This window comes from Carettochelys insculpta, chromosome 22 (assembly GCF_033958435.1).
Source record: "Carettochelys insculpta isolate YL-2023 chromosome 22, ASM3395843v1, whole genome shotgun sequence".
NCBI classification, from domain to species: Eukaryota; Metazoa; Chordata; order Testudines; family Carettochelyidae; genus Carettochelys; species Carettochelys insculpta.
The window spans coordinates 6338567-6363798 of record NC_134158.1 but is presented as its reverse complement, the minus strand read 5'-3'; the positions used below and the strand labels follow the sequence as shown (position 1 = coordinate 6363798).

Below are 25232 nucleotides of genomic sequence, written 5' to 3'. Positions count from 1 at the left end.
CCAGGGAGGCTGTGGAATCTCCATCTCTGGAGATATTTAAGAACAGGTTAGATAAATGTCTATCAGGGATGGTCTAGACGGTACTTGGTCCTGCCATGAGGGAAGGGGGCTGGACAAGAAGACCTTTCAAGGTCCCTTCAAGTCCTAGCATTCTATGGTTCTATGATTCTAACACAGCCCAAGTCACTTTCTAATCTATGCTGTCAAATGCCTTCTGAAAGTCAACGAAGCAAGTGTAGATGTTCTTGTTCTTTCATTGAGCTTTCTCTGCTATCAGTCTTAGTGCCAATATTTGCTGTATGGTACTTTTATCTTTCCTGAAACCTGCTTGCTTGTCCACTAGATGTTCTTCTTTCTGTGATCTTAGTCTGTCCATCTGTATCATCATCAGCACCTTGCCAAGATGACTCACTCCAATGTACGTCCTTTCTTGTTTACTGTCACTAGCATGGATCTTTTCCATTCCTTTGGTGCCTTCTCTTATTTCCATGCTATATTACATAGTCGGTGTATTTCCTGAATCATACTTTCTCCACCGTATTTGATCATCTCTCCCATGAACTTATTGTTTCCAGTGCTCTTGTTGTTCTTTAGTCGTTTCACTGCTCTTTCTACTTCATCTTTCGAAGTATCGGTCTTGCTCTCTATGCTCAGTGGTGATATCTCTTTCAGTTCTTCGATCAGCCTCTCTGAAACACTCGGGTCCAACTGTGATTTGTTCAAATTGGTGTAATATCTTGTCCATTGCTGCACAATCTTCTTGTTCATGAGCACCTCTTCATTCTCATCTTGATCACCATCTGCTTGGCTGCCACTTCCTATTAATATTCCTAATCATTTTATACACCTCCTTGGTCTTACATTCACCATAATACCACTCTCTATTTTCAGAATGCTCCTCTAACCATTTTGCCTTATCCTTTCTGGCTGCTTTCCTTGCCTCATTGCATTTCACCCTATACTGATTTTCCACCCTCTTGGAAACATCCCTTCCTATCTTCAATGCTCTCTTCTCTTGGATCAACATCAGTGTCTCCTGTGTAATCCACTTCTTATTGATTTTATCTTCTTCTGGAACAGTCTGCTCAATTGCCTCTTCTATCACCATGGCTATCCCTTTGACTCTCTTATCTAGGTCATTCTCTGTGCCCACATTCCTAAACTTTTCTTCAAGTGCTGTTCTGTACACATTCCCTATTTCTTCCTCACCTAACCTTGCCACGTCTCTTATTTTCTTAAACTGTTTCTTACACTTTCTTTTGAGGCTTATCTTGACGTTTGTGATCACTAGACTGTGGTCTGAGTCTATATCTGCTCCTTGGAAAGTTCGGCACTGCTGTACTGATCTTATCCATCTTCTGCTTATCAAAATCATGTCGATCATGTTCTTGGACTTCCTGTCATTTGATCACCATGTCCACTTCCTACAATCCTTTTGTTGGAATCTCGTGTTGCAGATCACCATCTCATGCTCTGGAGCAAACTCTATTAGTTCCTCACCTCATTCGTTTCTTTCTCTTTATCCAAACCTTCCCATGATTCTCTCCCAACTTTCATTATCTGTTCCAATCTTTGCATTCCAATCTCCTCTGATGACCAACTCATCTCTCTTTGGTCGCTCCTCCAGCATCTTTGTGGAGTCTTTATACAATAGCTCAATCTCTTCCTCCATACTGTTTGATGTGGGCACTGAATGACTGAAATGTTGAACGATTTTGCTTTGAATCTCGCTACCATCATTCTTGCGCTCACCCGTTTGTATCCTAATAATGTTTGTATCCTACTAATGCACCTCTAGCTCTTCTGCTAAGAAGGAATCTGTCTCCTGCCTCACGCTTTGTTTCACTCTCAGACTAAATGACTTTGCAACCACATATCTCTGTCATTGCTGTCCAATGCATCTCTGCCAGTCCATCACATCGGTATCTCTCTCATCTCCTTCCGAACCAGCTCTAATTTTCCAGTTGTCCACATTGTTTGGATGTTCCATGTTCCAACTGATTACATATGTATTAGTTGTAATTTTCTTTCAGTAGCCAACTTATTGACCCAACCCTGATCACTTGATTGGTGTCACGGGTCTTGTTTATCTGGACGACATTTGAGATGGCATCTTTTATCATTTAGTCATACTGGCATCAGATTTCATTCATATTGTTTCATAGTGAGTGCATCATCACTCATCTGACCAAACCTCCTCCTTTATCCAGGCACGGGACTGTCATGGAACCCCCAGAGGCTTCATGGTGGAGTTTGGAGAAAAACCCCTATTCTTATATCTCAAATATAACATAACACCATAAAATGTAGTGGGAGCCCTTGGCTAATCAGCGCCCACTACCTTGTTTCCATCAAGCAAGAGGATCTATGTGTTCTTATTCTACCGATGGAAAAAACGAAAGGGTGATTATGAGAACATGGCCCTAAAGGCTAAATCTGAAAGATACTTATGTCTCCTGGGCCAAAGGAGGGTGGGGTTTAAGGCATTTCTTTGGCTTGTGTATCAATATTCCCCTGTTACGTGGGCACCCAAGTGTCCTGTTTGCTTTGTTCTGTGATCTGCACAATAACTCCTTGTGTGCTTTACTGTCGCAGTGCCCTCTGGTGAATGGTTTCTTAACCTTTGGATTGGGACCCAAAACTAGGTCACCAGAAGGTTTCAGATAGTTGCTTCTCAGCGCCTGTACTACCGGATGGGCTTGGCTCACCTGTCGGCTCCAGACACTGCAGACTCTGGACTCTCAGGTTAGACCCAGCTGTCATGATGACAGAAATCCAAGAAGGCCAAATTTGAGTGAGTGACTCCGCACTCCCATGAGCCAGGTCACAAATCAATTCACACAGATTTGGTCTAGTCAGCCAAGAGGGCTAAACCTGAGTGACGCTGCAATCTCACAAGTTGCAACACCCGAAGTGGGAGCTGAGCTGAGCCAGCCCCATGGCACAGGAGCATTATGGGGTGAGTGCTGAGCAGAACCCACTTCTAGGTGGGCAGGGTCTGACAGAAATCACCCCAGTTCTTCCACCACTGGGCTATTTACTGGGTAGTGACAGGCCATAAACATTTACAAATGGGTCCTGAGCCCAGAAAGATTAAGAACCACTCTCTAGTCGTTCTGTAGCTTTTTCTTAGTGCATGTGAGCTTTGTTTTCCATCAGATATATCACCAGTTCAGCGCTCACAGCTGGCATTGGGATATTATTTCTTCCTCTCAAAGGCACAGAAGGGAGCAAAGAGATTAAAGAAAAAGGGAGAAATTCACATTACTCACAGGGTGCGGCAGGCTGAAGGCAAATAAGCACTTCTGCTTTTAATGAGTGACTGAACAGTAGAGTGTCAAGTTCCCTGCAGACACAAAACAAGAAATCAGCAGTGGAAGAGTTCCCCTTCACTCATTTTTGGTTGTTGTTTCAAGCCAGAAAGTAAAGGATCATGCAACCAGCTATTTCTGCTTTTGAGGCTTTTGACCTACTGTGGTGGGGTTCAGGGGTCCCCAAGCTCTGCACCCCATCCACAGGCAGGTGTGCCTCTCACTCAGCAGGAGAGCAGTGGGTTTATTAGCCAACAGGACACAGCATCGTACGAAGGGGTCAGTGCAGCAGGCAGGGACAGTCAGTCCAATCTATGTTGGGGAGAGGAGGCCCTGAGGGTCCCTGGAGCTTGGGCCTTGCCCCCTCCTTTGTCTCTCTCTCTCCCAGCCCGGACCAATGTCTTTCCAACTCCCAGTTCCAATTCAAACCCCTCCGGCTCCACCTCCTCCTTTGTCTGCAGTGCAGAGGTGTCACATGGTCACCTCGGTTACCCTCAGCAGGAGCCCCACGCCCTCTGTGAGCCACACATGTACACTCATATCCCCACTACATCACACCTACCCTCAAAGATTTTCCATGTTGAAAGGGTCAGAACCAAGGAAGGAAGGACGGAGGTTACTCTTCCCCTTTGAAAGACAGAGGGCAGAGCTCAGAGCTGCTTTCAGGATACCAAGAGCTCTCCTTCTGCAATGACTGGGATCTTACTTCTCTGGGTCCTTGGGTAAGTAATGGTGTGTAGGTTACACACCAGTAATGAAAATGGGGAAGGGTTTATTCCTAATGTAAATCAATATTTGTTAATTTCTATTGCACCATTTATCTAGGGACCGGTGTAGCTGACTAGCTAACCCCATATCCTGTGTCTAGCAGTGTCCAACATTTGAGGAAATCCTCCTTGCAGCATCTGGCCAGAGCTACAGGCAGGGAGGTGGAATCCTACCTGATTTCTGTCAGTGACTGGCGGGCACCCTGGTCACCTTCCTGCTGGAGTTAGAAAAAAATTCCCCAAGGACTAAACCCAGTAGCTAAGGTGAGACATATTCGATCCAACCAGTAGCAAGGTGGGAGAGGGGCCTGGTTCTCTGCCCCCTGGAAGAGGTGGGGCCAAGGATGAACAGGGCAGGGCTTGGCACCGTCAGCCCCCCCTCCTCACACTCCCAAGGAGCTGCCCGCAGAACTGGGCACAGCACTCCAGTGTTTCAAAGGGGCCTGGAGCTTGGACCATGGGCCCCTCTGAAATGCTGGGCCTGTGGCCTGTTCCCCCCTTTACCACCCTGAGCCCCAATTAGCAGCCTGGATCCAGTCCTCCCACTGCAATGTAAGGGGTGCTTGAGCTGCGCACTGTATTGAGCTGCAACGTACTATTATTCAGCTGTCAATAAATTGAATAAAATGTAATTTACTATCTCACGTTCACAGAAAACAAGCACTCCTGGAGCACCTCAAAGACTAACACATTTATTTATTAGGTCACGAGTTTCCATGGGTGAGACCCACTTCTTTAGTCATGAGAGTGAGGGATCATGTTCCAGTGTGGGTTGTAGAGTGTCAATGACACCACAGTGCCATACAGGCACACAAACTTTCCAGAACATTTTAACAGCAAAACTGCCTCCCCAGTCCCATCCACGGGCAGACTGTAAAAAGGTGACCAGGAGAACACAAGCAGCGTGTCAGTAGACTGGGAAAATGCATTATTCTGGAAAACTTCCTAACGCAGTGAAATTAACAGAATCATAAATACGCCCTAGGCTCTTTCAAAGACCTCAGCCTAACTATTTAGGAGCACAAGTCCCATTGAAAAACATTCTCACTTCTCACGTCTCTTCTGAAAAGGTGTATTTAAAGATCATTTAGGTGGTTTTGGCTTAAATGATGACCAGGTAAAATGATTTTAAACACCCCCACAGCTCTTCCAGCCCCTGTGGGCAGACTTCCCCACTACCCAACCATGCACCTATTCAATCAGGCCTCCCACTGCTCCCCTCTCTCCAGGTGAGCGGCTCCTTCTTTCCTTGGGGGGACCCCACCACTAGTCTAGACAGATTTATATATAATGTTCCATAGCCATAGAGTTGTGGCTAGAGCATCATTCCCCCTTCAGGCCCGTCTGTGCCAATGGGTCAGAGGGGCAGGAGGGAGACTGGCTCATCCAAGGTTATAAAGATGGGGATTTCAGGGGGAGAAACAGGGCACCGCAGGGACACAATCTGAGCTGGATGTGCAGACCCAGTAGAAGGGAAAAGGAACATGAAGAGTTTTCCATGACTCCCACCTTGAAGAACAGGCGGATTCTCTCCCCAGCAAAAGTGGCTGGCGGGAAATTGGAGATGGGCTGCCCACTAGCTGCATCCACAAATGCCACCTGCCCTGCTTCATAGTCCAAATAAACCCGAATCCTGGTGGGTGCCTGGCTCAGGGACAAGGAAATGCCCTGCTGACAGGAGGTAATATCCCAATAACGATGTCCTCTGCCTTGCACAGCCCAGATGCCCTGCTCAGGTTTAAAGCTGATCCATCCCTTCCTGCTCACAGACTCTCTGGCCACCCCCACAGCCCAGAGTCCCCCTTGTCTTGGCTTCACCTCTACCTCCCAGTAATGTCTGCCCAAGGTGAATCCCTCACAGCCCAGCACACAGTGCTTAGTGTCAGATCTCTCCAGGTTGTTGGGCAGAGCCTGTGGTTTGCATACCCATCTTACGCTTCTCTCATCCTCAGACAGGAAGATTCGGGGATGGGCGGTATCTGGATCCAGAGTCACACTCGCTGTGGAGAGAGAATCAGAGAGTGAGGGACAGAGCTGAGCCCTGGGGGAGTGTGTGACCCTGTGACAGAACCTACCCCTGCATAATCAGGCAGGCTTCCTCCAGGCTTTACCCAGCCCTGAATGCAGAGGAGCTCTGAGATCTCAGCAGCGGGCACAGGGAAGTCACACCCCTGACAGTGACAGGGTGAAAGGATCAGCTCCACTGAGACAGGCCCCCAAACACAGAGTCTGGTTTTCATTTGTTCCTTTCTTGCACTTGGGAGAAAGGCAGCAGGGGAGAGTTAGAGGGAGGTTGCTTTAAGCCCAGCACCTCAGGCCTACAAAGCAGAGAGCATCCATCATGGATTATATTCTGTGTATGTTCCCCAGAATCCCTCCCAGCCCACTCCCCACACTAAGGTCAAGAAGCAGAGTCAATGCAGAGCCCAATGCAACTTCACACTAACTTGGATGACTCCCTTGCACACGTACTATTTTCTGAGGCCCGTTTCTGGGGACACCTTTGCTCTGATAGAGCAGCTTAAAAGGAACGGAGTGGGAGCGGAGCCCAGAGAATCATGCCCCATCTTCAGTCACCTCTCCGCACAGATACAATCAGAGATCCAGGCATCATAGGAGGAGGGTCCCGGCAGATTAGAGAGAATCCAAGCCCCCCTGTGCAATGATGCAACTCTTCACAGTCCCAACTCCTCGCAGATCCCCCTCCCTACTAAAGATCAGAGCTAGCAGATCAACAAACAGCTGCTCCTGCAGAGACATCACAGGTACACCATGTCTTTGCGTAACTATGCTATGGTGAGGACACTTCGCAGCTGTCGCATGGCTGCTCCTCTTGTGCTGGTCTGCTGAATGGCTAATAGTGATGTTTACCCTGGCCTTTTTGACACCTAACATTTTTTTTTATGGATGTAGGGAATGTGGCAGCAGGAACGCAATGCTGCTGAAGGCCGGGAGGAATGTGTCTCTCAGAGGTCATCTGCATGAGAATGCAAAGGGCGGCAGGTGTGATACTGAGGCTGGGAGGAATGTGTCTCCCAGTGATCATTTGCATGAGAATGCAAAGGTGTGCATGTGTGATACCTTTTCAGGCAAAGCCTCATGGGTAGCAAGTCAGCCATGAGATTTGGTCTCTTGTAAACATGTAGTTGTAAAATCACAATTTAAGCTGACACTTAATGCGGGAGTTGTGAGATCTCACCAATGCTTTGGGTTGTTGTGGGGGACAGGGCAGTTGCCTTAGCTGTGTAAGATATTGATTACACAGGGCTCCCTGGTTTAAAGCATTGTGAGAAAAAGAGAGGCACTGGTTGAGGCAGCTTGCTGAGTGCTATGGCCCTGCTTATGCCTTGGCCATCTAGCTATAAGCCTGGCTTGACTAACCCTCCCCACCTGTTGAAAGATAGAGCTGGATACCTGGGAGTTTGTGAAACCCCCTGTGAGAGATACCAGGAGCTGAAATCACAAAGTGGCAGCTGAGGCCATGCAAAACTGAAATTGCAGGGTTCTGCCTTAGGGTGATCCCAAGCAGTGGGGTTGGGAGTGAAGACCAGCGGGTGGCTGGTAGGAGCAGCGGCGGACAGCAGTGACTGGCAGGCTATGGCGGGCAGCTGGTGGCAGCAAGGGGAGGCTGCAGACAAGTCGACAGCTAGTACTGCCCTGGTGATGTATCTGCGGGCTTTGGGTTTGGGACTGCACCGCAGAAGGTTCACCCTGTAACTGTGTGTGGGGTAAAGGGCCAAGAGCCCCAGCAAGAGAGTGGGTTCTACTGCATATGGGGATGGTATCTGGGTGAAGGGGGTTTGTCTCTTCTTTGCTTAGATACACTGCATCTGTCACTGTAACCTTGGGGTAGGTTATGGTCATTAAACAAGCCATTTCTATCTCAGACTCTGTGCTTGTGGAGGGGGCGGGGAGAGAACTGCCTTACAGGCACCCAGCATGGGGGTGAAATTGTCCCAGGCCACTGGGTGGGGGCTCGAGCCGGTTGGTTGTATCCTTGACAGGAAAACCCCACAAGAGTTGAACCTGGCCCTTCTGGCAGGCATCTGGCATTAATAGAAGGGTTACATACATTTCTCTTTCTCTCTCTAATTTTATACATTGAAAATTTTCCCATCTTTACTGCACCATTGGCGCATTGACTACTAATACTAATGGGGCCAGGATCTCTGATGTAATGTGCATGGTAAGTTCTGAAAAAGATGTGAGATGTTCCTGTCTCATTTTTGAACACGTGTGTCTCTATAGAGATACATCCATCTGCCTCCCACCCCATGTTCACGTGCTCAGCCAAACCACAAATTCTAAACTATACTAGAGAAAAGAATCTAATCTTCTGTTTTTAGAAAAGAGCTGAGTAGCTACCAGTACTATGCTGTCCACCCCCTAGCAACTGTAAAATTGAAACAAAACCCAAACTCTGGTGTTACCAATGAGCCACCTTCACTCATATGAAAGATTTCACATGCCTTTAGAGCCCAGAAATTTACCTTTGTCCAACTTCTGTCTAGATGACAGCGAGTCAAGGGGAAGAAATGGGAGAAAAAGATTAAATGCCATGTTGTCATGTTTATGAATATATTCTTTGGTGCTGTGTATAATATTTCAGGGAAGACTAAGCCAACCCCTCCATGAAGCACCCACCATCTACTGCTGCTTGCTTGCCTGCCCCTGCTTGCCCGCTCCCTCCTCCTCAGGGGCGGAGGAGTGAGGAGGGAATGCAGGGAGTCAGCAGTGGCTGGGAGCGTCTGGCAGGGGAAGTGAGGTGGGTTGCTCAGTCATGTGGATTGGGAGGACTGGTGGCTCAGCCCTGCATGGCAGGGTTGACCTGATGGCTTAGGGAGGTGGTGGTAGCTCGGGTTGGTGTGGTTGGAACTGGACTTGAGGTTGGGATGGGGAGTGCTCTGGGGTAGGTGGGCTGGACTGACCAGTTGTAGGGACCCTCAGGACTCTTCTTTTTAAGTGGGGGTGGGGTTCAGGCATGTGAGTGCAGAACCTTAAGTGGAAGAGGTGTGGCCAGTGGGACTAGCCTCCCCTTCTCTCACCACCCATGAATATATTCATATTGTTGATGCTCTACCACAAAAGCAAAATGAAGAGAAGTTAGCAGACAAGCTTAGATTAAGCAGAAGTTAATATTTATCCCCACTTGAACCTCCCTCATCCAACACCCTCAGGACCTGACCAGTGCCGGACAAGAGAATTTGCCAGATGACAGGAAGTCAATAGCTTCCAGCACATTACCAACACTCCCACTGCTCACTGGGCTCTGAGAAGGCATTTAGGGGTAAATTACAGCTATGAACAGCATAGAAGACTGAGAGCCAGGACTGGTGGCTGGAAACAAACTCTATGGGACTGCAGGAAATGTGGCCACACCCATGACAAGTAACTAAAACCATGCCGAATTATGGAGTTTGCTAGCCAAGAGAGTTCCGGATTAGAGATGTTCAACTGCACTGATGCTAAGAAAGAAAAAATCCCTGGGAGAGGGAATTTAGGACCCTGGCCCAGTGTGTATGTGCTCTATTAAGAAGTGGATGGGGAATTCATAGTCTTTTTTTTTTTTTTGGCATCTATTGCCATCCCCTAACATTTTCTCAGCATTGTGAATTATGATTGTAACATATTGGAGAAAATTCCCAAAGCAACAATTTATTACCTTTGAATTTCTTCATTATGGCTTCCAGTGAGGCAGTTTTTGAGAAGATTCCCAGATTCTCCATTTTAGTTCAGACAAAAAAGCCACGGGGTTCTGAAATTTCTCCTTCTCCGATCTGAAGAAAACCCCTTGTTACACATGAAGAGAGTTTGTTCATACTTGTTTTTTCACTAAAATGAATTTTATTCCTGTGTTCAAAGCATTGGTTTCCTAAAGAGACCTGTGTTGAACAAGCTGTTAGACCCAGTCCAGAAAAAATATCTCTTGAAATAAGGACTAGGGTGAGGAGCAATAATCATTTCTCTTAGTATATTATGCTTAGTTGGCATGTTTTGTTTATTTTAGATTAGGAACTTATTTTGATCTGTCTGTTTTCAGTTGCAGTCACTTATATCCCACTTTTTATATGTATTTAAAAGATTTTTGTTTATTATCGGACCCAGTGTGAATAATTGTTACTGGGAAGTGGGAGGGGAGTAAAGTGTAGTTCTCTCTTTCATTGATAGAGAGAGAACTCTGTGAGGTTTCTCTGGGTAAAACTTTCATAAGACTGATTTATTTGGGGGTTTGGTCTTATCTGGGGCTGTGCCCTGGGTGCTGACGAGTCCCTGTAGCTGAGCCCTCCCAGAGCTGAGCTGTTGACAACCCCTGTGTTACTCTGCTGGGACAATGTCACCCCAGCTCTGTGCCTTTCTTGGGGGAGATGGGAGGCACTGGCTCAGCCGCAGAACAGTGTGGTTGGGTGCCCCAGAGTGGAGGTAGGTGGGCTCAGTGGTATGATGAGCGCACAGGATGACAGTACCAAGGGGGGACCTCTGTCATCAAACCTGTCAAAGTGATACTCCAGTTAATACATCAGCACTGTAATGGGATGTTCACTCCACACCAACCTCAAGAGAGTGAAGGAGCCTGAGAAAGGGCCAGTTAGTGAGACAGGCCACACATGAGGAGGGATGTAGGCAGGAAAAACAAGCCCTGATTGGAAAATGAAGTTCAGCTGAGCAGCTGGGAGCTGGGCAATTATAAAGCCAGGAAGCTGGCCGCAGAAATGACTGTAATAAGGAAATCTATAGCCATCTCCTAGGCAGTAGCGAGGGAACATGCATAAAGAGCAGGGTGCTGGGAGCCTGGTCCTGAGGGAGGGATATACCAAGGAGAGAAAAGGGTGGAGGAAATAGCCTGTGAAAGACAAGTAGGAAGCAATCCAGAGAGAGAACAGCAAGGATGGGGCCTGAACAGACCTGGGCTGCATATGGTATGGCCCCTGAGTAGGGTATAGACCCAGGTTTCCCTGGTGGTCAGTAACAGTGTGGTATTGTGTGGTCAGCAGGTCTAGTGTATCTCTACACCTGACTTGCTCAACTGGGCAGAGGGCCAAGTCGCAAAAAGGAAGCTGCAGCTCTGGAAGTGAGAGGAGGGGCTGGAGAGTGAAAGAGGACACTGGGGGAGAGATTGCAAAGGGAGGCATTGGGCCCCTAGAAAAGAGCAAATACCCAGAACCTCCGGGAGGAGGCATCACCTGCAGGGGCCAGCCCAGCCAGTGACAACCTCTCAGAATGCCATTTTTACAAATGCCATTTGGCTGCGTCTGCACTACAAAATAACTTAAAAGTAAGCAGCTTCGAAGTGGAGCATCTACACACAAAATGCACCCTCCCTTACTTCCAAGTTGGTTTCCCCTTACTTCGAAGTGAAACATCTACACACACTCAGCCCCTGCTTCGAAGTAAGAGGCCAGGAAATGATGCAGGCATGGGTTCCAATGGCCGACAAGCCCTTCTGGGCTCACAGCCAGTCGACCTCTTAAAGGGCCCCTCTAAACACCCCCACCCTGCACATGCTCAAGACTGCCAGGCTGCAGACAGCAGCTGAGCACATGCTGGGGAGAAGAGCTGTCCAACATGCCCGCTCCCACCCTCCCCAAGGATGATGTCCTCTCCACCCTGGCCAGCCTGCTGGCTATGCTGGGCTGCCCTGTTTTTCCAGTGGCATGGCCAGGTCACCTGCATGGGACCCAGCCTGCAGGCCCTGGCCATGGCACTGCTGCCCCTCCACTGGGCCCCACCCCTGATCCACTGAGGAGGGGGCCTTTGCCACCAGCAGCACGCTGTGGGACTGGCTGGAGCTGGAGGAGTGGGAAGACAGGTGGTGGTACAGAAACTTTTGCATGACCCAGCAGACATTCGAAGACCTCTGTCACTGGCTTGCCTGAGTCCTCCAGCACTGGGACAACCGGATGCAGCCAGCACTCCTGGTACAGAAGAGAGTGGCCATTGCCCTGGGTCAGCTGGCCACCCACAACAGCCTCTGGTCCAATGGCCACCAATTTGGAGTCGGCAAAGCCGCCATTGGAGTGGTGATGATGGAGGTAAGCCCAGCTCCCACCACGGACCCACTCTGGGAAGGGGGCTACTGGGAAGAAGGCCAGGGCTGCTGGTGGGGAGGGGGCTACTGAGCAGGGAGCCGGGGCCCCTGGTGGGGAGGAGGCAGGGGGAAGTGGCAGGGGACCCCTGGCAGGTATGGGGCAGGAAGAAAGGGGTAGGGGGCTAGGGGCAGGGATATTGATTCTATCAGCTATACTTTAAATAACAACCCTATCTGTAGGTAAATAACACTTTTCTCAGGCTGGTCTACTCTGGAAACCACCAAAAAGACAACAGCCTGTAAGTCAGATTTAACAGAAAGATTGGGAGCCAACTCCACATTCAAATCCATGGTGAGTCATGTCTTATGTCCAGAATCCCTTCTCAGCATGGGAAAGTGAAAAGGGGATTGACAGGAAGCTCCATACCTGCTCAAAGTGCCTTTGATGTCCTAGAGGAGAAAGATAAAAGGAAATTCAGTCCCAGGTATCACATACTGCGGGCACCCTCCCCCCTCCTCTGGATGCACAGTTTGAGTTTCAAAGTGAAAAGATCCTTTATTGATATGTTGCAACCCCCCACCCCACCTCTCCCCATCTTTAAATTGTGCTGCTTTTGCTCTTTTTGGATAGGTGTTCTGACTGAAGCATCTAGTCCCAGGTCGTTGGTATATGGGGGTATGCAAGATCCTTGTGTAATGGCATGTCAGTGCCCAGCTGGCACACAGGATCAGTGGTCTCAGCCTTGTGATGCCCTTCAAACATGTCTGTGAACCACTGATAACTAAAAGTAGTTACACTGGGGATACTGATCCAATCAGTTATCCATCCACCTTACAGAAGCTCCATCTAAGTTGCATTTTCCTACTTTGCTAATGAAACAGGCATGCAAGACTGTATCAAAAGCCTTACTAAAATCTAGATAAACTACATCTACCACTATCAGAGAGGCAGCTGTGTTAGTCTGTAGCTTCGAGAACAACAAAAAGTCTTGTGGCACATTATAGACTAACAGATATTTTGGAGCATAAACTTTCGTGGGCAAAGACCCACTTCATCAGATGCGTGAGTGGGGGGGCGGGGGTGGCTTCAGAGGGGTATTTAAAGAGTGGGGTCCTAGTAAGAGGGAGGGCCAGAGCTGACAAGGTCTATTCAGCAAGGTGGAAATGGCTCAGTATCAACAGTACTTATCAAAAGAGGAAAAAACAAGTCAGATCAGACAAGGGGATGTGAGCCATTGTCAGTGTCTAATGGGGAACTATCAACACCCAAAGCAGAGAAACTGTCCATGAAAGCTGCGAGCCACTCCCAGTCTCTGTTTAATCCATGGTTAGTGGAGTCAAATTTGCAAATGAATTGCAGCTCAGAGATTTCTCTCTCCATTTGATTTCTGAAATTTTTTTGTTTCAGAACTGCCACCCTTAAATCTGCCACTGAGTGTCCAGGGAGACTGAAATGCTCTCCCACAGGCTTGTGTACATGACCGTTCCTGATGTCTGATTTGTGTCCATTTATTCTTTTACAGAGAGACTGTCCAATCTGGTCAATGTAACTGGCTATTAGCTTACCGCTGTTAACCCATTCCAACCCAGATCCATTTTTAAACCTTACAAAGGTTCTAGAGCATGTGGTTCCAAAGTGGTCCACAGGACATAAGAACATAAGAATGGCCATACTGGGTCAGACCAAAGGTCCATCCAGCCCAGCATCCCATCTGCCGATGGTGGCCAATGCCAGGTGCCCCAGAGAAGGAGAACAGAAGACAATGATCAAGTGATTTATCTCCTGCCATCCATCTCCTGCCCTTGTTCTGAAGGCCAGGGCACCATACTTTACCCCTGGCTAATAGCCATTTATGGACCTAACCTGCAAAAATTTATCAAGCTCTTTTTTAAACCCTAATAGAGTCCTGGCCTTCACAGCCTCCTCGGGCAAGGAGTTCCACAGGTTGACTGTGCGCTGTGTGAAGAAAAATTTCCTTTTATTAGTTTTGAACCTACTACCCATCAATTTCATTTGGTGTCCCCTAGTTCTTGTATTATGGGAAAAGGTAAATAATTTTTCTATATTCACTTTCTCCACACCATTCATGATTTTATATACCTCTATCATATCGCCCCTCAATCGCCTCTTTTCCAGACTGAAAAGTCCCAGTCTCTCTAGCCTCTCCCCATATGGGACCCGTTCCAAGCCCCTAATCATCTTAGTCGCCCTTTTCTGAACCTTTTCTAATGCCAATATATCTTTTTTGAGGTGAGGAGACCACATCTGCATGCAGTACTCAAGATGTGGGCGTACCATAGTTTTATATAGGGGAAGTAGGATATCTTTTGTCTTATTATCGATCCCTTTTTTAATAATTCCTAACATCCTATTTGCTTTACTAACTGCCGCTGCACACTGCGTGGATGTCTTCAGAGAACTATCCACTATAACTCCAAGATCCCTTTCCTGATCTGTTGTAGCTAAATTTGACTCCATCATGTAGTACGTGTAATTTGGGTTATTTTTTCCAACATGCATTACCTTACACTTACCCACATTAAATTTCATTTGCCATTTTGCTGCCCAATCACTCAGTTTGCTGAGATCTTTTTGTAGTTCTTCACAATCTGTTTTGGTTTTGACTGTCCTGAACAACTTGGTGTCATCTGCAAACTTTGCCACCTCACTGCTTACCTCATTTTCTAGATCATTGATGAACAAGTTGAACAGGATCGGTCCCAGGACTGACCCCTGGGGAACACCACTAGTTACCGTCCTCCATTGTGACAAAACTTATAAACATAGCACATTATCTAGGACAGTATTTTAAGAATGAGAACCAATTAGTAGCACACTCTTACTAACCCACTGCAGTCCCAAACCACTTTTTAACACCATTAAACGATGTGGGGGAAAAGCATTAAGGCCTATCTAAATATTACCAATGAAAAATAACACAGTCTAATGTCTTTCCTTCACATGAGAATGACTCTTCCCAAAAACACACAAGAAATGGAAACCAGCATATGAAAAACAGAAAAGCAGAATCAGTCACAATGACTGATGTGAGGGTCATGACCTACGCTGTGACCTGGAAGGGTTTGTATGTCATTTGCACCCACATCCCTGAAATTGCAGTAAGATTGGATCTTTCAGAAGCTATTGCTGTTTTTTAAGAGGTGACAATATTGAAGCCAATTACACTTATTTCATATGCCATATATCTTCTAGGAGGCTTCTACTGTCATCCTTCCTGTGCCTTTTTTCTGGAAAATCCAGCAGTTCCTATGGCTGCACTGATTCATGACAAATGCACAAAACATACTTATAAGATTAAGTTTGCCAGCTTTCCAGAACTAATTAATTAAAAGCCATGTAATGAAATCTCTAGGAATACTTCAAATCAAAACTGAGAACCCTATAAAATATGTGCACTTTATTTGTAGCAAAATACGTGCCACAGGTCAGCAGCTATTCTACTCTACTAGTGAAGTGCTATATGTATAAATTTGATCCCCTGGGCTACTTTGGAACTGACTTTTCCTGGGTAATAATTGGTGTTTAAAAATGCTTTATAGCTGGAACAGGATAAGTATAAGTCTGTTTGCATTGCTAAAATATTGTTCATTTACAATAATTTCTAAAATCAAAATGCTGTCCCTGGCTATTCCAGGCTTTACACCATCCTGTGACTGCTTACTTTGTAATCCTCAGCAGCCTCACTTATAGGAACCACAGTGGGTTCTTTACTGGAGGGGTAGCCGTGTTAGTCTGGATCTGTAACAGCACCAAAGGGTCCTGTGGCACCTTATAGACTAACAGAAAAGTTTTGAGCATGAGCTTTCGTGAGCACAGACTCACTTCATCAGATGCTGGTCGTGGAAATCTAGTGTGTTCTTTGTGAACTCGGGACAGATGGCAAACCATACAAATGGGTATTTGATCCACTTGGCAGAAGACATCTAAAGCCCTCTTATGCTTTTCACACACACACTCAACTTCCGGTTCTTTTGTTGACTCCAATCCAAGTCTTCTGGAGGCTTCTACAATATTCCTTACCTGTCGGTTCAGTTTGAAGTTTCTCCGGGAAAACGTTTTCCTGCATTTAGGGCAGCAGAAGTTTGTACACAATCCCTCCCAGCACTTCATGATGCAGGTTGGGCAGAAATTGTGCCCACAATCTAAACACACAGGATCGTTAAAAAAATCTAGACACACCAAACAAATCAGGTCATCTAGAAGTATTTTTTCTGGATTCACAGCAGCCATGGCTGCTTTTGCAGAGAAGAGAGGAACTTAGTTTCATTTTACTGTGCTCAGAAATGGGTGGATTCTGTACTTTGAACACTAAACAGGCATTTCCTGTGTATACATTGGCTCGTTACTCTTGGGAGGCTGAAAACTGGACAGACTGTGGAGTAGCGGAACCTGACACTGCTTGTATCTGCCACGAGGAAGCATGTTCACTCTGCAGAACAGTTTGGAAAAAACAGCACCTGATACACCCCCACCCAGCTCTCTGTAGCATTTCCTCCAGCCATTGTTGTGCCACAGTATTATGGGACTCCAGAGGTGCCTATAGCATAGCTCGTGGCAGTTCTCTGCAGCAGGAGGTATTGTAGGCTGCCAGTGGTATTCTAGCCTTCAGAAGGGGAGGATGCTAGAGCCATACCCATCCCAACCCACTGACTGTGGCAGTAACCATCTTTTTTCCGAATAATGTTTACCCTGTATCACTGATACAATAGTTTCCGAGTACTGTTGTCTTAGGCATGTTCTGAAGAGGTCACCAGTGAAAGATAAAGATAAAGACAGCCTGTGACGGAAGAAAGGAGAAGAAATGGTGGCTTGAACTCTGATGACAGGTGTCACTACCGGTTTAACAACTGCAGCATGAAAATGTTTTTGTATCTTGTGTCCAGGCTTTGCATGAAGCTCAGATGGGCTTCTTAGCCTCCATCTAACCTTCTGCAAAGTCCTAAGTTCTGCAAAGCCATTCCTAGTGACAAAACCATGGATCAAACAAACAAAAAGCTTGGTTTAAACCAATTAAAGTTGCAAAAAGCAAATAAGTCACACCTCAGAACTAATAAATCCAGGCAACACAGAATAAAGCCAGGTAGCCATATAACACACATTTCCCTCTCACTCTCCCCTCAGACTGCCTCTAGCATCTCTAATGAGAAAATATTGATCTAAAATTCCCTCACGCTTACTCTTGTGTCTCTTCTTCAGATATTGATGTCAAATCCATTCTGATGTTCCCCTTTTTCCTCTCTAATCCTTGAATAGGGATTTTAAAAATCCCCTCATTTTGCGGTTCTCTCTCTCTCTCTCTCAATTGCAGCTGCTCCTGCAGCTGGGAGGAAACTGATGGCCTGGCCTTTATAGACCTGTGGCATAGCAGGGGTTACATCTGTGGTCGACTGCCTCCTTAAATCCTTTTGCTCTCCACTTATCAGTTACTGGCAAAACATCCCTTCATCTTTGGTCTGATTTTCAAACTCAGCCTGAGCATGCCCCCAGCTGTTGTGCCATCTCTTTCAAATAACTGAATATTGATGTACAAATGCTTCAGCTTTCACCCCGTTGGCCCGATTCTCAAATAAAAGCCCATCCCATTTGTCCCCTTTGCTTTCTAACTAGTGACTGGGAATATAAAATCCCCTCAGATTTTTTCCTTTTTCAGCTCTGACTATTGACTGATTAACAAAAATCCCTCGGTTCCACTGGATTTCATTTACGAGCAGCTTGTGTATGATTGTGTCTTATCGCTCCCGCTTTAAACTGTAGCCAGCTGGAGGGAAACAGCTGCCAGGAGCCACTTCCCTGAGGTCTGAGTTTGTTCATGTGCTGTGGAGGGAAAGGGGTTCCATTCCCCATGCTCAGCTTTTTCCTCTGTCTATGAGAAGCAAATGCTTATGTCCCTTTAATTAAACACAACTCAGCTCATTCGATGAGAGTGACTGGCTCCATATGTAATTCTCCGGGCTTTTCCCTCTCGGTGGGGGTGCCACCCAGTGCCAATTTGAGCCCCAACTGCCAATCACCGGCCCATCCCAACTGTCATGGAACCTTCTGGCCCAGTCTGGTTCCAGCCGCCCTGCCCGTCTCCTGTTACTGTGCAGCTCCTGGCTGCCTGTGAGGGCTGGGGATTTCATGTCTCTCCAATTGTCAATACAAATCCAAAGTCCCCAGCTATCTTTAGCCTTTTCTCTCTATTTGGGTATTAACTAAAAATCCCCTCAGGCCTGGCAGCTTTTCTGTCAAGTATTGGGATAAAATCTCCTCAGACAAGACCTGTTTCCTTCTAAATTATCTATTATTCATCCAAACTTCCTTCTGGTTTCCCCTTTTGCTATTGCAAATGGAGAAAGACGTCACCTCAGTTTGGGGCTCGTTTCGGATTACGTCGTGCATTTCACTGACTTCAGTTTTTGGAGGGACACTGTGGGTGTGAGCTATCCCTCCACAGTGTGGATGAGCAAAAGAAAAAGGAGTTAATTCTCCTCTGATCAACTTTCTCCTCAGATTTTACCTGTTCTTATATCTGGGCCTCCCACCCTTTCCAATATCAAACCCTTCTCTCTGTATTATTCCATGCTGATATAATGTTGCCTCAGACTTGTAGGGCTTTTCCTCTCCATGTTAGACTCCTGGGAGTTTTAGTTGTGGAAGGATACAATAACCTCAGCTCATTGCCTCTTGGTATGGACATTTCATGCAAGGGAGAGCTTAAATATCCAGAAGAGATTCAACCCAGCTGATTTACAGCACTCCCACAGCCAGCAGTCTGTATTTCTACTGGTGGTGCACATCTGCACATACCTCGGTACACATAACAAAATTTATGCTGCACGTGAATGAAAAAAATCAAAGGAGTCTCAAGGACCTGGTCCAAATTCCAAAAGGAACATGGGAGTAATAGGGTGGGCAGCAGTATATACTTGGAAATGGGGTATAGTGAGACCAGATGTGGTGTATCTGACTCCAGAGAGACGCCAGGAAGGGCTTGAGCAGTGGCGCAGGAAGATAGCAAAAAGCCCTGGGGAAAGGACAATGTCATGTCTTGTGTTACAGAGTGAGAAACTGGAGGAGATATGGAGAGAGCTGCAGCTGCTTGTGAACCTTCACAAAGGGGATCCTGCAGTTCAGAAAGTGAGAATGAGCCCCTGGACAAAGAGAGAAGAGCCCTGGACTGAGGAGGGAAGGGTTTGTGGATTGTTGGACTCAAGCCCTTGAAACAGGAGGCATTTGGGAGGTTTAGTCAAAGGCAAAAGTACCCAGCATGCAAGGGAAACTGAGGCACATATGCATTCAAGCCAACAGAAAGGTAAGTTGTGCTATTACACAGGGTCCAAAAGGGGCAGGCATGCGTGCAGGAGAAGATTCTGGCCTGGGAGAAGGGTGTAGGCGCTAGTGCAGCCTCTAAGTCAGTGGTTTGAGCACTGGCCTGCTAAACCCGGGATTGTGAGCTCAGTCCTTGAAGAGGCCATTTAGGGATCTGGGGCAAACACATTAAAAAGGGGATGGTGCTTGGTCCTGCCAAGAGGGCAGGTGGCTGGATTTGATGACCCCCCTGAGGTCCCTTCCAGCTCTATGAGATGTGAGAATGAGCTGAGGGGTGAGTTCCCAGAGGCAGGCCCTGTCTGGGAGGTGCTTACTTAAACAGCTCTGGGCCAGCAGCACTTTCTTGCACACTTCTCTGCCTGACCGCCAGCGGCCCTAGACCACTGCTGGCTGGTCCACATGGCTGTCTGCTACAAAGGAGGAAGGGAAGGCTGTATGTGCTGCCCCCACTCCCGGTAAAATTTCTCCACTTCCTGTTGCAACAAAGTCTGGACCCCATGTATGAAGCAAGCTGGAGGGTTTATTACACACACACAGAGCACTGGTGGAGTGTCACTTCGCTTGTTAAGCTCAGAGAACACTGCCAATCAACAGGTTACAATTGATTATATAGGATACTGATGGGCAGACAGTGAAGCAAGGGGAGTTGGGGAGAGGCCCTGGAACCCCTGAATAGAAGGTAAGAGCAAGGGAAATTAGCACAATAAACTGACAATCTAAGAAGGTTACAATAGTGCTCTCTGCCCATAGCACAGAGCGAGCATCAGTTAACAATAATGTGTGTAAAGCGTTGACGTATATGTCGCCTTCAGGATGTTATCTTCACACGGATATAAGCATTTGTGTTATATCTAAAAAATCAGAGCAGAGGGAAAGGAAGGTATGTGACAATCAAGCATTTGTTCCTGCCCCCCCACCCCCTCACCCTATGGCTCTCTTCCTGGAATGTGATTGCCAGGGTGACTCACTCTCTTTGTTTGGGCCTGGATGACCTTTCCAGATGGGCTCAGCGGGGAGGGGTTCCACTGGAAATCAAGACATGGAGAGAATCAAGGAGTTCAATCTGAACATTTTCTTGTGTTCACCATTTATTTGCTTAGCTGTTAGCAAACCAGAACATATCTTTGTTTTGCACTAAGAAATAACTAAATAACACGTTATAAAGGGGAACGTGTTACTCTAAGGCTACTTGGTGTTACTACAACGAAGTGTCCTGTGGCACCTTATAGACTAAGAGAAAAGTTTTGAGCATGAGCTTTCGTGAGCACAGACTCACTTCATCAGATGCTGGTCTTGGAAATCTGCAGGGCCAGGTATAAATAAGCCAGAGCAAGGGTGGGGATAACAAGGTTATAACAAAGTTATACACCAAGGTTGCTAACCTTGTTATCCCCACCCTTGCTCTGGCTTATTTATACCTGGCCCTGCAGATTTCCAAGACCAGCATCTGAAGAAGTGAGTCTGTGCTCACGAAAGCTCATGCTCAAAACTTTTCTGTTAGTCTATAAGGTGCCACAGGACCCTTCGTTGCTGTTACAGATCCAGACTAACACGGCTACCCCTCCGATACTTGGTGTTACGAATATCCCTGCGCACTTCTGATGACAAATGACACCTCCTTGCAGTTCCTGACTTTTCTTTTTGCCGGCGAATCTAAATGTCAGAGCCTCTTTTCTATCCTTTAAGGTCTCCATAAAGTGCTGAATCTGATCCTAAGTTTTACTTTAATGGTATTTTTGAGCCATATTTTCCTCAGTGGATCTTGGATTCTTTCTCTGCTTTGAGTCCTAAAGCTGATTTCCTCTAAAGTGGGTGAAGCCCGCCTAGCGAAGAACCCTGATAATTTGATAACAGACCCACTTAGAGCTGCATCAGGAATATTATGGCTGGACTGCACTGTGCTCTGGCAATGTCCTTTCAGCATAACAGCCACTAGCGACGTCAGTATAAGCCACTGTGTTAGAATTAGACCTTGTCAAATTATTTTTCATTCAAATGACTTTTTTTTAATAGAAATTCCATCTTTTTCATAAGAACTTCAGTTTTGAGGCAGGAGCGGGGAGTGAAATGAGGGTGCTAGGCTAGGGCATAGAAGGCTGTTGGCAATTTCATGTTCCTCTGGTGAAAACGATAAAAGCTTTCCCTTTCTGTTGCCAGGCGAGCTCTGTTCTGCCTCCCCCCTTGCTCTAGGGAATTCAACTTTTTCCAGAAATGCAAACCAATTTTTTTTGTGAACAGGGGTCACCTTTTGTCAGCATGCTCTAATTAGAATAACACTGAGTGGCTCGCGAGGGGGCACTGGCCGGGACCAGGTGGCTGGCCTGGGTCAGGGCATCCAGATTGGCCGCCACCTGGTCCCAGTCTGCTGCTCCATGGGGAGCCACTCCCACAGCACACCTGTGAGGTCCTGGAAGGCTGCAGTGTGGGCAGGGTCCCACACCTCCTCCTCTCCGGCCTGGTGGCACTGGCACATGGCCCAGCGGCAGCCCCATACTGTCCCCGGTCAGGGTCCAGGCTGCTCCTCCCCTGTCATCAGTTATGGGGCTCCCTGGGATGCAGACAGGGCTTGTCCCGCTGCCAGAGCTGTGAAGACAGCTGGGGAGAGAGTGACAGGCTGTTAGTCCCATGCGATGGCCCCCCCTCCCTGCCCCACCCCTTGCCTCCCCACCTCAGGGGCCCTGTGGGGCCCGCACTCCAGGGTTCCCCACATGCGTGGTGTGGGCACGGGCTCCCCTCCCTGCCCCTGGTCCCTCCATGGCCATGCATCCCATGGTGCAGCTCGTGGTACTGAGCGCTGCACGTCGGCTCCCCAGGGCCCGGGGAGCGTTGCTGTTTGGGCTCCACGTACACTGGGGCCGGCGACTGTGTGGGCAGACTGTGGCTGCCCCGGACGGGACTGTGTGCCCCTCCTCAGGCCCCAGGGTGACTGGCATGCACACCATCTACCTGTGGGTCCCTCTAGGAACTCGGGCAAGGCATGGGCAGATGGGGCCCAGCTGGACGGCCTGGACAGGATGTCATTGACGACGACGCCCTCACTTGAGCCCTTGTCATCACTGGTGGGGTCCAGTTGGCGTGCCGTCCATGGGTGCCTGGGGCTGGCTTCCAGTCCTGGGCACTCCTCGCCCTCCATGGCTATCTCGAGCTCGGTTTCAGGCTTCGCCATGTTGATGATGGCAGCTGAGGGTCTGGCCTCCTCAGGACCCAGGATGCGGTGGAGCTCTTTATAATATGGGCATCAGGTGGGCACTGCCCTTGACCATCCAGCCACATCCCAGGCCTGGCGTAATTCTTTGACCTTTGACTGAACCTGGTCCAGGGTGCAGATGGGGTGTTCCTGGCCTGTCAGGCCCTTGGACAGCCAATCAAAGGCCATGGCATTATGGCGTCAGCCTTGGTGTGGTGGAGGATTTCCTCGTCCTCCCATAGGGAGAGGAGGTCCTGGAGCTTAGCCTCTGTCCAGGAGTGGGCCTGGTGCTTTGAGGTCTGGTTCGCCCTCTGGGAGGGCTCCCCGCTGTCCTCAGGGGACCCCTGGGGTGAGTGGGGATCTGGGTTGCTGGCTATGGGGCTGGGGAGGGTGATGGGCTGGCTGGGGTGTTGTCGTTGGGGGTGGGCTGTGCAGCAGCCTGGGCTCCCTGCTGCCTGCATGCTCTCAGCTTCCTGCCTGAGGGTTTGTGGGAGACTGCATCTTTAAACACAGCCAAATGCTGGGGCCATAGAGCTCCGCTAATGCTGAGAGTGGTGCCGCCGCCTGCCAGCTGATTGCCACATGGAGGCCTCCCTCTTTCAAAATATCCATCTGCGGAGTGTCTACACTCGCTCTCTTTCAAAATAATCTTTTGAAGCGGGCTGCTCTTCCCACCGTGGGAGCAGAAGACGAGCTTGGATGGAACAGCCCTGTTCTTTTGGTGTTACTTTTGTTTGATGTTACTTGTGAAAGATTGCAGGGTGTATGTAGATGCTCTGTAGGTTCTTTTGAAAGAAGGCTGTCATCTGACTGCAATTTTGAATGTACTTGCTAGTGTAGATGGGGCCTGTGAGTCTAGCTGGCTGTGGCTTCAGCTGCCTATGCATTGAGCTCCTAAGGGTTTCAGCTCTGCACCAAGCCACAGAATCTCAGTAGCTAGTAAGTTGGGGTCTCACAAAATAACAATAGACCCCCAACTTTAGATCTACTTTTGAATGGGATGAAGAAAGAAAGGAAATTAATTAAACCAGTCACAGACCTGTAGCACCAAAAGGCTACCTGCCAGCTTGCTCAAACACTACCCCTTCCTCCCCCCGCACCCCATAATGCTCAGAGAAGGGGAGTCCTGTGCCATCCATATCTTACACAGGGATGATGACTGCCCTGTGCCCCCCACAACAACTTCAAGCATTGGTGAGACTCCACAATTCTTACACTGGGAGATAGAGTAAATGGTGACTTTACAACAACATTTTGTTTACAATAGATCTCACACCTCATTGCTTCACCTGCTCCCATCAGGCTTTGTTTACAAGGTATTACATATGCAAGTTACCTCTAAAGGACACATTCCCCAAATCCTTCAGCAGTATTGAGTTCCAGCTGGCACATTCCTTATATCTTTATCACACAGTCTCCCAACTTCTGGTTCCCTTGACTCCCATCTAAGTGATCTAAAGGTTTCAATAATATCATTTAGCTGCCTGTTTCATTTCAAGTTTCTCTGGGAAAAGGTATTTCTGCACTCTGGACAGACAAAGTCTGTAGTCAGTCCTTCTCACCACACACTGATGTAGGCTTGGCAGAAGTTGTGCCCTCAGTAATGGACATGGCTGTAATGGGGTTCAGGGGTCCCTAAGTTCTGCACCTCATTTGCAGGCAGGAGTAACTCTCATTCAATAGTTAGAACAGCAGGTTTATTAGCCAACAGGGACACACTGTCGTACAGAGGTGTCAGGACAGCAGCCACAAACAGTCCGTTCAATCCATTTTGGGGAGAGGGGGCCCCCCAAGTTGGGCCCTTGCCCCCTCCTTTGTCTCTCTCTCAGCCCAGACCAACTGCTTTCCAACTCACAGTTCCAATTCATAACCCTCTCTCTTTGTCTGCAGTCCAGAGGTGTCACCTGTTCGCCTCAGTTACCCTCAGCAGGAGCCCCACACCCTCTGTGTGCCACACACACACACATACCCCCCACTACATTGCAACATGGAAGAGATGATCTAGCAGGAAATCCTGTACATTACGGATCTTCAGCATCCCTGATATATTTTGCATCAAACCCATCTCTCTCACCTATTTTTGCCATTATATCTTCGATGGGGCAGCGGAGATAAGGGAACTGATGGGTTTTGTTCATTTTCCATTTAGTTTGGCATAATCCATGTGGAAACCAACCTTTTATTTCTGTCCTAAAATACTCCTTGTGCAGCAAACCAGAACGTCTGAGAAAGTTTTCATAGACAAATTGCACTGTCAAGGCCACTCACTGAGAAACTTTAATAGGATAAACAGGAGAACACAAGCAGCTTGCTTATATAGGAAGATGAATTAGTCTAGAAAATATATTAACACATATAAGCTGTGTCTACACGTGCACGCTACTTCAAAGTAGCAGCAATAACTTCAAAATAGCGCCCGTCGCGGCTACACGTGTCGGGCGCTATTTCGAAGTTAACTTCGACATTAGGCGGCGAGACGTCGAAGTCGCTAACCTCATGAGGGGATCGGAATAGCGCCCTACTTCGACGTTCAACATCGAAGTAGGGACCATGTAGACGATCCGCGTCCCGCAACGTCGAAATTGCCGGGTCCTCCATGGCGGCCATC

At 47.8% G+C, this 25232-nt stretch overlaps 1 protein-coding gene across 1 annotated transcript; it reads right to left on the bottom strand.

Annotated features, from left to right (window-relative positions):
* Nucleotides 1–5470: 5470 nt before the first annotated feature.
* Nucleotides 5471–22603, bottom strand: LOC142024660 (E3 ubiquitin-protein ligase TRIM7-like). Its single transcript, XM_075016813.1, is given in 7 exon segments — nt 5471–6078; nt 8569–8603; nt 9743–9776; nt 9779–9855; nt 12532–12554; nt 16147–16268; nt 22384–22603. Coding segments are annotated over 7 exon segments (1119 nt in total).
* Nucleotides 22604–25232: the final 2629 nt, after the last annotated feature.